We start from the raw sequence: 14,512 nt of genomic DNA, 5'->3' as shown, positions 1-14,512 counted from the left end.
TTTTACTTACTTTGTGTGAAATAAACTTTGTAACCACACTTATTTTACACTTCTCCATTTTTTTTCTACTCAAATATCTATTTTTAGTAGTGCTGGGAATATTTTATTTTATTATTGACAAATACAGTCACAATTAGCTTCTCAGTATTTACTCACTATCTGAGATGGGAGAATTCTTCTGCCTTTCCCTTATTTTTATTTTTAAACAAAATTAGCTCCTGAGGGGAAGAAGGGAGAAAACTCAATTCTCATCTGCAAACTAAAGATTTCTATTTAGATGGGTTAGTGGGCCCAATTGGTCAAGGTTACATGGTCCTGAGTTAAATTTTCATTTATCATCATCATCCAGGCATCAGAAGACCACATAGTGAAATCTGCAAGGCCTAGTGCAGTAGTGGAAAATAGCATGCAATAGAATAAAGTAATAAATAATTCGAACAATTATGATTTTTGTGCTAGTCTTATCATTTTATTTGTTGGAGACTAAATAAAATGTACTTGTACAAATATGTCTAATTTACCTGTAAAAGGTAGGGCAGGCATAGCACAGGGGCACAATTTCACAGGATGGTGGGGAAGGAGTGTATCCTAGAGGGATAAGTACCCAAGGGATTCCACTGGGAAAACGCATCATAAATTAATACTATCCCTGCCTTAGCCTTTTTGGAGGGGAGGAGCTGAAGTGCAGGTGGCCAATGGCAGCTGAGTTCCTGAATTAATTTTGTTAGGATTCAGAGAGGCTAGGGAGGATTATCACTGTGGAGCCATATCTCTGGACTGAATATTCCTGCGTCTTCATGGCTGGAACCTTTTTTTCCCCCACTGAGCCTATCGCTATGGGTAATATGTAGGCTACTCAATTTGCCTTACTCTGCAAGGTTGAAACCTAGCCTAAAGCATCAAGTTGAAGTGAAGAAAGTAACTAATACCAAAGGGTAATTTAAAGGAAATATAATGGTGAAGATAACTTGCATTAATATTTAGTTTCACTGACTTGACTGGTATATTCCAGCAACAAGATTAATTAAGCATCAAAAAGATTTTTTCAAGTCATTTTGATAAGAACATAAAAAATGGCCATACTGAGTCAGACCAAAGGTCCATCTAGCCCAGTATCCTGTCTTCCAACAGTGGCCAATGCCAGGTGCCTCAAAGGGAATGAACAGAACAGGTTATCATCAAGTGATCCATTCCCTGTCGCTCATTCCCAGCTTCTGGCAGACAGAGGCTAGGGACACCATCCCTGCCCATCCTGGCTAATAACTATTGATGGACCTGTCCTCCATGAATTTATCTAGTTTTTTTTTTTTTAAACCCTGTTATAGTCTTGGCTTCACAACATCCTCTGGCAAAGAGTTCCGCAGGTTGGCTGTGCGTTGTGTGAAGAAATACTTCCTGTGTTTGTTTTAAACCTGTTGCCTATTAATTTCATTTCATGACCCCTGGTTCTTGTGTTATGAGGAGTAAATAACACTTCCTTATTTACTTTCTCCACACCAGCCATGATTTTATAGACCTCAATCATATCTCCCTTTAGTCGTCTCTTTTCCAAGCTGAAAAGTCCCAGTCTTATTAATCTCTCCTCATACGGAAGTGATTATATACCCTAATCATTTTTGCCCTTTTCTGAACCTTTTTTAAACCTATAGATATTATTAGGGAGGATTTTTGCTTTAATCTAATTAAAAAGAGCAATATGTGTGGTTCACAAGAACTACATTTGATTGAAAACAAAATGGTCTTTAGAGAAGTGAAGTAGCATATAAAGTGCTTTGAAGCAAGAAAATAGCGAGAACCTTGGTTTTTCTCCTGATATTTATTACTGATCCATTTCACTAAGCATTGGAAAATACTAATCGTGGAATGAATTTTTTGTAGTGTAAACAATACAGTATTTGAACTTCTAATTTAGATATTTTTAAACAACTTGTTTGTATTTCGTAAAATATGCTTTATTTTAAAATTAGGGCTTCCTGTTGCAGCTGTTCCAGGAGCGCTGAGTCCTTTGGCTATTCCGAATGCTGCTGCTGCAGCAGCCGCTGCTGCTGCTGGCCGAGTGGGTATGCCTGGAGTCTCAGCTGGTGGCAATACAGTCCTCCTGGTTAGCAATTTAAATGAAGAGGTCAGTGAAACCATTAACTCTTTTTTTCCTTATTTTTTAATCACACTTCATTTGTAAATGTTTTCATTTTTTTTGCACTTGCCTCTATTTTCACTTGCATACTTTAAGATCAAAGTATTTTTTCTTGTTTTTTGTATGTTTAAATTAATTTTGAAACTATAAACTTTATATTTTTTTTCTATTACAGTTAAATACTTTTGTTTTCCTAGGTAGCTAACAACTTAAAATATCCTTTGATATTTGGCTACCTATTTTTCCTAAGAAAAATATGGTGAATACTGCATGTTTGGCTTTCAATTTGTAATTTAAATATTTTCACAAAAACAGCAAAATGTATTCTAATTTGTAGATTATATTTTATGTAAAGTAGAATTATGTTTTTCTTTTCTAATTATTTGCTGCTTCATTTCATGCTTACATGTCACTGCATTTTTAAAATCTTAATTTATGTGAACTGCTCTAACACGTTTTTCTTTGAAGGTTCTCCCAAAGATCTTGACGAGGCACTCTTCCAGTCTCTCTTAGTAATTTTTTCTTTGCAGTTATTATTCATTTGTCTCCAAAAACATTTTTCACCTTAATACTGTTATCTTTCTTGCTAACTCTAAAAATCTAAGGGGTTTTATTTAGTTTTGCATTTTTACTGTCTTGTACAATTTTTTTTTAATTGCTGTGAAAGCTGGTATGAAATGTGGGAAGTTTGATGTATCAGTTTGTCTAGTTGGAATACTTGTTTCATTTTTAACTGGCCTCTGTTAATATGGTTCATTAAGCTTATTTATCATTCGTTACTATTTTCTCATCCACAGTCTTGCATGTTAAAATGTTTGGATCAGAGTGCCATTTTGAAAGATTTTTGCCTGCATTTCATACCCAGCCATGCTTATGCACTTAAAGTTCAAAGTTTAAAATTTCTATTGCATGCTTTTTTTTTCATGTTGAGATGAAATGCTGTAATTTATTCTTTGATATGGATGTACTTTACCCATATTTGTCTTGGGTGACTACATTTTACTCAGTTTTTTTTCTTGTACAGTACATAAACCAACCATTTTCTGACCAAATTCCTGCATTTCCTATGTACTGACCTATATTTTATTTTTTTTGTTCCCCACTTCCTTTTTTTCTACTGCATTGCTGTTTCCCTTCCCCATTTCATCCTTCTCCTTTTGTGTTCACCTTCCCTTTCCTTGTCTTTCCTCAAATTCCCATGCCCTCCCCCGTCTTATCCTTTATTTTCCTTATCCTTGTCTACGTTCCCTGTCTTCATTCCCTATGTTCATGCTTCTGTGCTTGAACAAAATGTGTTCCTCGGACCAACTTGCCCCAATTAACCGCCTTGAACCATGATCCATGACCACCTCACCATTCTGCGGGAACCACCCTTCGTTATGGATGATCTGTTCATCTCCGCTCTTCCTCGACTCTTCTCTCTTCTTGTCTTACGCTGCTTGCTCTTCTCTCCTTCTAAAGATGGTTACGCCCCAAAGTCTGTTTACCCTCTTCGGTATGTTATTGTTAGCACTATACTTTTATTATTGATTTAATTTTTGTTTCACCTTAATTCTTATTTGTAGCTAGCACTTTTGGCTTAAAGTTGAATAGTAAATCTTTTGCTATTTTTCTTTTGCTGTTTAAAAACTCTCCATAGACACAAGATTTTCTTTTAATGCATGCTAATATATTTTGCATGGTCTTTAATTTAATATCATTCACATAGCTTTTGAGGGTTTATCAAAAATTTATTCTTTTCAAAATTCACTATTCAAAATCTTGATCTTCTTTATTCATTTGTGTGAATGTTGAGATTGAGTGGGTGATCTTGTTGATGTCTGAATGTTTCATTGATATGTCAAGATGTGCTGTTCAGTTGATTAGACTTAAAATTAATTTTTCTTTTGGATTACCTCTCTGACTCCAAAAAAGGTGTTTATGGGGATGTGCAGCGTGTGAAGATTTTATACAATAAGAAAGACAGTGCTCTTATACAGATGGCAGATGGGAACCAGTCACAGCTGGGTAAGATTAAATTCATTTATGCCTCATTTAAATCTGTAAATTTAAGTGTTTGAAATCATGTTGTGGAAATTCAAATGAACATGTTCGTATTTGTCAGTCTATTCTCATTCTAGTTTTTCTCCGATCCCAGACTGTCCATGAGATATGAAAACTTATTACATCAACTCATTTTGTATTCCAAAAAGCGTATGTGTATATGCTGCTTTATGTGAACAGAATAATAGTGTTGTTGGAGGAGAAAGAGGTTAATTGATTTTTTTAACTAAACATTAGCTCCAAATTCTAATTTAACCCTATGGACAACAGTCTGCTACTATAGTGGCCATATCAGCACAATAGCATACACAAAATACCACAATTAAATCAGAAAAAAGAAGTTTGATCATAATACTAGGTAGTGGTATATATGTTGGTTAGTGTCATACTGTGCTTATTCACCTGGAATAAATTATTTGGACCATTCAAATAACAGAATAAAATAGGGTTGTGTTTGCATGTTTGTTTTACTGAATACATGGCTAAACATAGCAGTGCAGTTTTGAAAATTTTACAAACTAACTTTGAAATGGAATTATTTTTCTAGCTTGCAGTGTTGGCTGAAATCCGTGATTTAATGAGAAAGTATATGCCATCCTTGCAGGGTTTTGAAATGTAGTACTGAGTTTAATAAACTTGTCTTTTTCAGCCATGAGTCATCTAAATGGACAAAAAATGTATGGAAAGATTATTCGAGTTACCCTTTCCAAGCATCAGACAGTACAGCTACCTCGAGAGGGACTTGATGACCAAGGGCTCACTAAAGATTTTGGTAATTCACCCTTGCATCGCTTCAAGAAACCTGGCTCAAAAAATTTTCAGAATATATTCCCTCCATCTGCAACACTTCATCTGTCCAATATTCCGTAAGTATTGTATGACAATAAGCCAACGGGATTCACATAAGGCATAAAATACTAGATCCACTAATAATTAATTCTTACGTTTTTTTGTTTTCCATTTTTCTAGACCATCAGTAGCAGAAGATGATCTGCGCACACTGTTTGCTAACACTGGAGGCACTGTGAAAGCATTTAAATTTTTTCAGTAAGCAACTTTTCCTTGAATCCTTATGTTTTTAACAAAAGATTGACTTCATATGTTTTAACAGAACGTCTTGAAAAAATACTCTTCTGGAGAGGGAAGAGAGGTTTTTAGGCCCTTATTTAGTATTGATTGAGTTCCTAATGTTGTTGTTTTGTTTCAGAAGAGATCACAAGATGGCACTTCTTCAGATGTCAACAGTGGAAGAAGCTATTCAGGCTTTGATTGATCTGCATAATTACAATCTTGGAGAAAATCACCATCTGAGAGTTTCTTTCTCCAAATCAACGATTTAAAATGGGAGATAAAAAATGAAGGTGTATCGCATTGTTCAGTGTCGTCACCTATTGACTGTTCAGGAGAGTGGGGACCAGAGTTTGACTTCTGTCTTTCATGCTGTTATCATTCCTTGGTTGTTTTTAAAAAAAAAAAAAAACATTCATAAGAAAATAAAAGCAGTGATATTAACTGTTGGTTTTTCATCTGTTGTTTAGAGAAACATCATTTTGTTTAAAAGGGTTTCAAGTTAAGCCCACAGTTTTTCAAGTTAGTTGACATACGTGCCTTAAAAAGGAAAACTAGTGTTGCTAGAATTGCATTTGCTAGTAAAATGAATTTGGTTGGCTGGGGCACAGTGTTACATGAGAATTAAAATATATTTAGGCAGGGGTGTGTTAAAAAGGTTAAGGTTTTTGTTTCTCCTGCTTGGAATTCTTTTATTACTTATTGGGTTGTCACGTACCTTTCTTTTTAATCAGATAAGATACATTACTTTGAAAGATTAAAACACAGCATATTTTATTTCTACTACTTTAACTTTTTTTTGTAAATGGCCTTCTGTATTTCATGATTCTGGTCTAGATTCAGTTATGAATGTAGCCATTAGAGAAAATTAACAAGGTACAGAATATTAATTTCTTAAAAGAGAAAAAAGTGATTTCTGTGTTTTTGAGCCCTATGTGGAAAGCATTGTGGGTGGAATCTTAACCTTTTTGTACACACTCTTGTGGGACGTATCATATAAATGTCAGCACTAAGTAATGTCTTGTTTGTGGTTGAATATTTTTCGTAGATGTTTTTGAAGTTGACATGACTTATGTGCATTTAAATATATATTGCCATCTTTAGTTTGTAATTAAGATTTGGAATATGGTTGTGGATTTCTGAGCATGTGCAGACTGGTCTAGCTAGTTCAGGAACTGGTGCATGTATTTTTCAAAGATGAAGAAAGTGTACTGTGAACACTTGCAGGAAGGTTAATTTTGTGGCAGTTTTTTAAAACTGACAACCAGGTGGGACCAAAGTTTATGTGCCTTTAGTCTTAATTTACCTTGCATTGTAATATTCAGTTTTAATAAATCTCTTCAAAATATTTTGTATTTAGAAATCGATCTGACTTTACTATAAACATGGCTCAGAATCTACAGATCAAATTATTTTGAAAACAGTTCTTCTGTCATTCTGAACTGTTTAATCTGATTCTGTTTAAATGACCAATGCTTTTTGAAATTGATGTACTTAGTTTCAAGATTCATAGATTCTGTTATCTATGTAGAAAAAGGTCATGTATATTTTCTATTAGTTAAGTTTTTACATCTTTAGAAATGTAAAATTCAGTATAGTTTGAAAGCGGCACAATTAAAAATTAATTTTCTAACAAAGTTGGGAGGTTTGACAGTCGTTTAATTTCATTGTGTGTACTCTGCTTACCTCTGTAGCATGCTCAATAAACACTTCTGTAGCTCTGTATTCACCTTTTCTGTCTTTCTCTGCTGCCTTTTCTCTCTTCTCTTCTTTGTTTTCCACTCCCACTGTGCTTCTGAATTCATGTTTATTCTCTGCCAGGGTGGGAAAAGAATAATCATAGTAATAATTTTACAATTGTATGGCTTTATACCATAAGTAAATCTGATGCTGTGAAAATACATCAGCTCCTTATATTTAGAAAGACAGTAACTGCTTTGGAGGAGTACATATATATTACACATTTCCCACCCTGTTATAACCTACTACTTTAAGGACAACTTTTGTTGTGGTTTGTTAGTGCTCTTTCTCTCTCTCTTTTCTGTTTTAAGTAGATTTATGCACTAATAGATCTCTCAGGTTTGCCATGCTGTCTTGCTGCAATTTCATCTTCCATCTTTTGTGTCTGTTAAAGATTTTCTACTAATCATAAAATATTCTCATGGGTTAAAAAACAAAACAAAACAAACTCCAAAGTGACCATGTTGCTAAAACAAATATTAGAACAATGGACCATATTATAGTTGTTGGGTTTTTTTTTTTTTTTTTCCCCCACCTGTTCTGAAAAACATTCAAGAAAATTCTTTTGGCAAGTTAGTTTCTACACATTTATTTTAAATTGATTTTTCTCCGCATAATAAATGTTAATTTCTCTAGGTTAAAAATAACTTAACACACAGTCCCAGTTAAAGAATAACTGTATAATTCTGAACTTCTGTATTGGTAAAAGTTATCAAGGTTCAAAACATTTTTTTGTCACTTCTTCAATACAGCTACTGTAGGTTTATTGATCTCAGATTACTTTGTGACCTGGTGTCTGTTCTTTATGATGGCCTTATAATCAATAACTATCTGTCAAATATTTAAAGGTTACCACATAACCTAGAGGTGTTGCATTAGTCTCCACTGTACTAAATAAAAATGAATTGCATTGAAATCTGCTTGGTCAGGAACACGCCCTAAGTATGGCTCTGAAGTTATGCTTCAAGTATTGCAATCATCACCCAGACTGAACTACAAATAAAATCATTTCAACTCTGACTGAAGCTTTGTGAACCAATTTAAAGCTTTGTATATTACAAAGTCTAAATTAAAAGCCTGTTGTAGACTAAAAATCCTTCACTTTTAACAGCATGATGTGCCCTGTATTTTTAAAAGCAGAATTTTAATGAATTAGTTTGACAGCATCCAGAACTAATAAGTAATGAGATTTTGACTAAATTTGTCTTCTGAATGCATGTTAAAATGTGCTCAACTGTATCTGAGGAGAAATATGAATTGAAAGTTACCATTCCTAGTATTCAGCTCTTGCTGAACTATTTATACTTTGAACCATCTGTATCAGATAGCTGTACAATAAAAGTTGTGTGTATAATGTAGAAATAACTTTACAATACGTGCATCTGGTGAGATGTTTACAAATTTAGGGGTATTTTTATTTGTTTAATTGAACGTTGCCAAACCTATTATTCTAAGAATAGGTAGCTATAATTATTTTCTCAGGTTGTTAAGTTCTGTTACAAAAACTCAAGCAGAAAACAATGTATATTGAATTCTATTTGTTATAAACCCATTAACACTCATTATGAGGCTCTGTTTATATACATTTAAATTAAAAAATGCTGGTCTTATAACTGCCATAAAGGTGTCGTCTATAAACTCAATGAAGAAAATCACTGTTCAGTCCTTGACTAACTTGAATTCTCTAATTATAGATGTGATAGATAATTGAAAGGTTATTAATTATAGAAATATATTATGGTTAATATTTCTGTAATTGGGAAGATAATGATCAAAACAATTTTTTACTGCATTATGCAAAAAAACAAAAAATAAAACTGCCTTACTGTAAAGAGTGAAAAGTAAAGATATTTGTTTAGATAATGCATAGATTAAATGTCCTAATTGCTGGAAGAACTGCTGGAAGACCAAGCTGACATTATTTTTCTTACATTATTATCTAAATTATATAAAACATTGATAATTTGAAAAATCAACATTCATATTTTTCAAATTTAAATTATTCTTAGCATATAAAGAGGTTTGAATAACTTTTTAGACAGCATACAAATAATGCAGTACCCACATAAGCTACCTTATTAGAACTTTCCAGTTCCGTAGGCATTTTTGATATTTTAAAATACAGAGATCTTGGCTTTGGAATATCTGCTTTAAAATAGCTGTAGTATGTTTCCTTTATGCAAAAGTCATTTTAGATAGCTCAAGAACTTTTCTGTGTAGATTAGTTGATTTTTCCATCATTTGGAGAGGAACCCAGATTAATTTGCTAAACAACATTGGACTTGGAAAGCTGGGTCCAAAAGTGGTTTCTTATTTGTCCAGTAGTGCAAATACTATGAATTTATGTATGAACTTAAAAAAAAAAAAATCTGGACAACCAAAAATTGTGGCAAACTTACTCCCTTTAAATAAAGATTTTCAACATTCTCAGGTGATGTTATTTACTCTGACTTTAAAATGTGTACTACTAACACATACCTTAGCCCTTCGGGGGAAGTGACTGATCTCCCTTGTTTTGTAAATTGCCATGTGAATTTATGCTGCTATATAATTTTTTAAGATTAAAAATCTTAACCTTAAGATTTAACTATTTGGCTATATACATTGCAGTGTTACATTGCAAACCAGCAATTTAAGTTTAAGAAATAAAAAACTCTTCTCGTTCTTACTCTGAATTTCTTTAAATAATGAGGATCTAAAAGTCACAAATCCCACGCTGAAGTACAGATCTGTAAGAAGTGGTCACAAATGTATAACCAGCCATTTGAAAAAGGTACTCTTGGTCATCAGTTCCAACAGCTGCTACATATCCAGACCCAAATGGTGAATCTCCTGAATAATAGAGGGGTGAATCGTCTCAATAACAGAATCCTATCCTCCCGATAATTTTGTCTTGCCCTTCAGGGCTTTCGCCCAACCCAGCATACCTCTCTTTATTCTTGTCCAGGTTTCGCCCAACCCAGCATACCTCTCTTTATTCTTGTCCTGGGAAAAAGGACATTGAGCCATATGACTTCAATGAAAATGAGACAGAGCTGTGTTTCATCAGCATACTTATTCTGCTGCAGCCCAAATTTTCACTCTAGCACTCCCAGTAGTTTCACATACATGTTGAGATGAAACAGCGTTCCTAAACCCCATGTGAGAGTTTATTTATCCCTTTTTGTCCATCACATCGAGACTATTATGGCTTCATCCCTAGATGATTCTGAACATTTGAATGGACTGCTTGTCCCTGGGTGCCCAACTCTTCCTGCCAAGAGTGGTTTTTCCTGTGCCAAGAAGGGCAGTTCCCCTCTCCCTTTTGTGGTTTCAGATTTGTAGTAGTGCTTATTTCACCTTTTGACCTTAAGACTATTATCAGCTCTAAAGCAGAAGGTTTTCTTCTTCAATGGATATGGCGTAATTGAGGAGTGGCAGTGATCATTCAAATCATTTTTGAAGTTAAGCATTTTAAAAGAGGCAATACAGCTAATGTAATTAAAGAGGTGACCTGGAAGATGGTACTCTGGAGGAAAGAGGAGATGCTTTTCTAGTGACTAGAAGGGTTCAAAGAATTTTCTGACTCACTTGCTCAATCAGGACTACTTAGATAACCAGTTCTCACCATCATCATGACAGATCACTAAGGGACATGACAAATTGAGCACCACTCAAGTCGATCTCTGGCAAGATGTTTAAGGTGCACTGATTGTATATTCAATTTATATCCCTCACTGGCAGTTTTGTCAAGCCACCAAAGCTTTTAGCGCCCTTGTGATTACTGGGTGTGTAGCAGCTTTCCTTGGCTGAAGCCCACAGGCTTCAGAATTAGTTTTCCATATTTATAATATGTTCATACCAAGAGTGAAGCAGTGTAGATGGGCTGGTAGTTCCTGTGTTTGGCTTAGAAGATTCTAGTTCTTTTTCGAGTGCTTGCTCTCATATCCATTCCATTGTAGGTTTGTGTGCTCGCCACATGCACTGGTGCCAGAAGTTTTTCCCTCAGTGGTATCTGTAGGGGACCGGCTCTGGCGCCCTCTGTAGTGGCTCCTCCCACCCTCAGTTCCTTCTTACCGCCAGTGACGGTGGTGGAACATCTCTTGCTTTGACAAGCCTGCTCGTTCTTAATCCGTTGAAATGAACCTTTTTCTGTAAATAGTTAAAAGTTTGTTAGTAGTTTCCCTTAGTGTAGGTAGGTAGTTAAAGTTAGTCCTGGACGGGACTCAGCCTAGAAACGAGGCATGCCCCAATCCCCAGACTTCAAACCCTGTGATTGCTGCAAAAAACTGATGCCCATCAGCGATCCTCATAGTAGCTGTCTGAGGTGCCTGGGCGAGACCCATATCAGTGACAAGTGTCAGATCTGCAAGAGGTTGAAGCCTCGGACAAAGAAGGAGTGAGACATACATCTCCGGGTGCTCCTTACAGAGTCGGCACTAGCACCGGCACTGGAGCCATCCAGGTCGGACGCTGCTCCTAGTACCGCAGCATTGGTACGAAGCGCTTCGCCAGTGCCATCTTTGGACCATAGCCAATCGCTCTCTCCGGCACCAGCCGTGAGGCAAAAAAAGGCTGGGAGGGGACGATTGTCGACATCCCATAAAGTGAAGGAGAGGGCCAGAGGGGAGCAAGGACCCGCAAAGGGCGGCTCTTCACCTCCATGAGTCAGGCCCCAGCTCAGGTCAAGTAGGTTAGCCCATCCTGAGACGCACCTGCCACCCGGGACAGTGATGCGGGCCTCTGGCACCTGGACATGCCGTCGATACCCAAGGCCCTGCAGGCAGAGCAGGACATCTTACTGTTATCAGTGCCGGCCATGGCGGTGCCCTGTTCTAAGGGCAAACCTGCCATGGGACCTTTCCAGCAGTCCCCATCTGTGTAGCACCACTCTCCTCCTCAGGGAGTCCCACCAGCGGTCACCCGCGCTGAGCTGCCAGGCCTTGGACATAGGGAGGCCAGCCCGAAGGAGCCCTCACTAGTCTCCGGACTAATGGCACCGCTCACTGGGTTCAACACGCAGAGTGCTGGTGACTCAGTGCAGGCCCATGGAGGTGCACCCGTCCCTGCAGCCCCGATATCAGGGCCAACCTAGACACTCCCCGAGTATGCAGCACGGCTCCAGGGACACAAGCCAATGGTCCCGAGAGCCTCACCGCTGGAGTGCAAGTATGGGTCGCTGCAGTCAGGTCCGTGCTTCCCACCTCGATAGCCAACTCGCTCCTGCTTGATGGACCGGCACCATTGAGGAAGCATGAGGCATCAATCGCTGGGCCACTGTTGCAGATCCGCCGAGCACCGTTGGTCTTCGGGAGCTTGGCGCATGGAGTCATCACCCTCAGACAGAGCTGGGATCGGCACCATTGCAACTGGGACGATTGATCGTCACTGTCCTGGTCTCCCATATGTGATCCCTCCTCTTTGGACTCCAGTACCGAGCAGGACTCCATACCCAGAGGTCGTCGAGATGCTCTTCCGCTCCGTGAGCGGACCTGTTTGTCACCAGGCAGAACAGGAAGTGCCAGCACTTCTGCCCTCTCCAGGACTTAGGCAGGGACTCCCTCTCCAATGCCTTCCTTCTGTTGTGGAAGGGGGAGCTGATGTACGCATTCCCACCAATTCCGCTGATCAGCAGAGTCCTAGCAAAAGTCAAGAGACGAGGTAAGGGTCATCATGATCGCCTCGGCGTGCTCATTAGCCTGGCTGTGGCGACCCCTGGCCACTGCCTAGCTGTCTGGATCTCCTCTTGCAAGACCACGGATGGCTCCTGCACACGAACCTTCCCACTCCCCACCTCATGGCTTGGTTGGTGAGTGGCTGAACCCGGAAGAAAGGGCCTGCTCCAGCCAGATACAGCAAGTTCTCTTGGAAAGCAGAAAGCCTTCCACCAGAAAGACTTACCTGGCAAAATGGAAGTGGTTCTCCTGCTGGATGGAGGAGCATGGCATCTCCCCAACATGGTCGTCTGCAGTCCATCCTCAATTACCTGCTCCACCTTAACCAACAAGGCCTCGCGCTTTCCTCCATCAGGGTGCACTTAGTAGCCATAGCAGCTTTCCACCAGCAGGTCCAGGGCAAATCAGTGTTCTCACATGAGCTGTCCATCCGGTTCCTGAAAGGACTAGAGCAGCAATTCGGTCTGGGACCCGATTGTGCAATGGAACCTCAACCTTTCAAGGCTCATGGGACCTCCCTTTGCGCCATTGGCCTCCTGCTCCCTTTCACATCTGTCATGGAAGGTAGCTTTCCTTGTAGTTATTACCTTGGCAAGGTGAGTCTCTGAGCTTAAGGCCCTCACTTTGGAGCCCCCTTACACAGTTTTCTACAAGGATCAAGTCCAGCTGCGACCCCACCCGGCATTCCTGCCCAAGGTGGTGTCTCACTTCCATGATAACCAGGATACCTTTCTCCCGATTCTCTGTCCAAAGCCACACTCAATTGCGGAGGAGAGACGGCTGCACACCTTGGATGTCTGGCATACCCTAGCCTTCTACCTGGAGCATACAAAGGCCTTCCGCAAGTTGACCCAACTCTTTATCGCAGTCACGGATAGGATGAAAGGCCTGCCGGTATCCTTGCAGAGGATCTCTAACTGAATCGCCTTGTGTATCTGGACCTATTATGAGTTAGCGCGGACCGAGCCGCCACCTATACTAAAGGCTCACTCAACCAGAGCACAAGCGTCCTCAGCAGCCTTCCTAGCACACGTCCTCATCCAGGACATCTGCAGGGCCGCCACATCATCAGTACACATGTTCATGATGCATTACACCATCACCCTGCAGGCCAGAGATGATGCTGGATTCAGCAGAGTTGTGTTGCAATTGTCACTTCCATGAACTCCTATCCGTCTTGGGTAGCACTGCTTGAGAGTCACCTACAATGAAATGGACGTGAGCAAGCACCCGAAGAAGACCTGTTTCGTAACTTGTGTTCTTTGAGATGTGTTGCTCATGTCCATTCCATGATTTGCCCTCCTTCCCCACTGTTGGAGTTTCTGGCAAGAAGGAACTTAGGGTGGGGAGAGCCAGCAGCACCCCTTGTACCGTGCCATATGGGCGCCACTCCAGAGGGCGCCAGAGCCGGTCCCCTACAGATACTGCTATACCACATTATGGAGTTTTTCTTATCAATGCCATTATCTTCCCAGGGATGCTGAGACACCTCATCAGATCCCACAAACTTACTTGATATACTGAATCAAAAGACTGACAAAATCTTATAAAAAGCACTGTGCATGGCTTATTAAATTTAGCTATCTTCTCAAAAAGTTGTCTCATGGTAAAGATCTGCTTGACAGTGAAACGACCAGGTCTAAAGCCGCACTGAGTATCCTGGCATTATTGATCTGAGACATTAATACAGAAGTGAAGACTTTCTCTGAGACTGACAATAGTGTAATATCCTCTATAGTTGCTACATTTAGCCTTTATCACCTTTTTCAATAGATGCAGATTAACCCCCTTCTTCCAGTAATCAGGGATGATATTAGTATGCCAAATGGTCTGGAAGAGCCTATGCTGCAATGGAACAAAACTCACTTGTTTT

General features: G+C 38.9%; 1 protein-coding gene across 5 annotated transcripts in view; it reads left to right on the top strand.

Moving 5' to 3' along the window:
- Positions 1 to 9,412, top strand: part of PTBP2 (polypyrimidine tract binding protein 2) — an 85,585-nt gene extending 76,173 nt beyond the window's left edge. For 2 of the 5 annotated variants that reach the window (XM_054036494.1, XM_054036496.1), the window contains 6 exons: positions 1,983 to 2,122; positions 3,596 to 3,629; positions 4,049 to 4,141; positions 4,827 to 5,043; positions 5,147 to 5,224; positions 5,385 to 9,412. In XM_054036494.1, the coding sequence (XP_053892469.1) occupies positions 1,983 to 2,122; positions 3,596 to 3,629; positions 4,049 to 4,141; positions 4,827 to 5,043; positions 5,147 to 5,224; positions 5,385 to 5,517 (695 nt within the window). In that variant the 3' untranslated portion in view covers positions 5,518 to 9,412. Of the gene's footprint in view, positions 1 to 1,967; positions 2,123 to 3,595; positions 3,630 to 4,048; positions 4,142 to 4,826; positions 5,044 to 5,146; positions 5,225 to 5,384 lie in introns of all 5 variants that reach the window. The other 3 variants (XM_054036495.1, XM_054036493.1, XM_054036492.1) reach the window with 3 other exon arrangements.
- The last annotated feature ends 5,100 nt before the right edge of the window (positions 9,413 to 14,512 follow it).

The sequence above is a fragment of the Malaclemys terrapin genome, chromosome 8, assembly GCF_027887155.1.
Source record: "Malaclemys terrapin pileata isolate rMalTer1 chromosome 8, rMalTer1.hap1, whole genome shotgun sequence".
In the NCBI taxonomy this organism is placed as follows: Eukaryota; Metazoa; Chordata; order Testudines; family Emydidae; genus Malaclemys; species Malaclemys terrapin.
The sequence above is the reverse complement of the archived record's forward strand: the minus strand, read 5'-3'. Positions and strand labels throughout refer to the sequence as shown.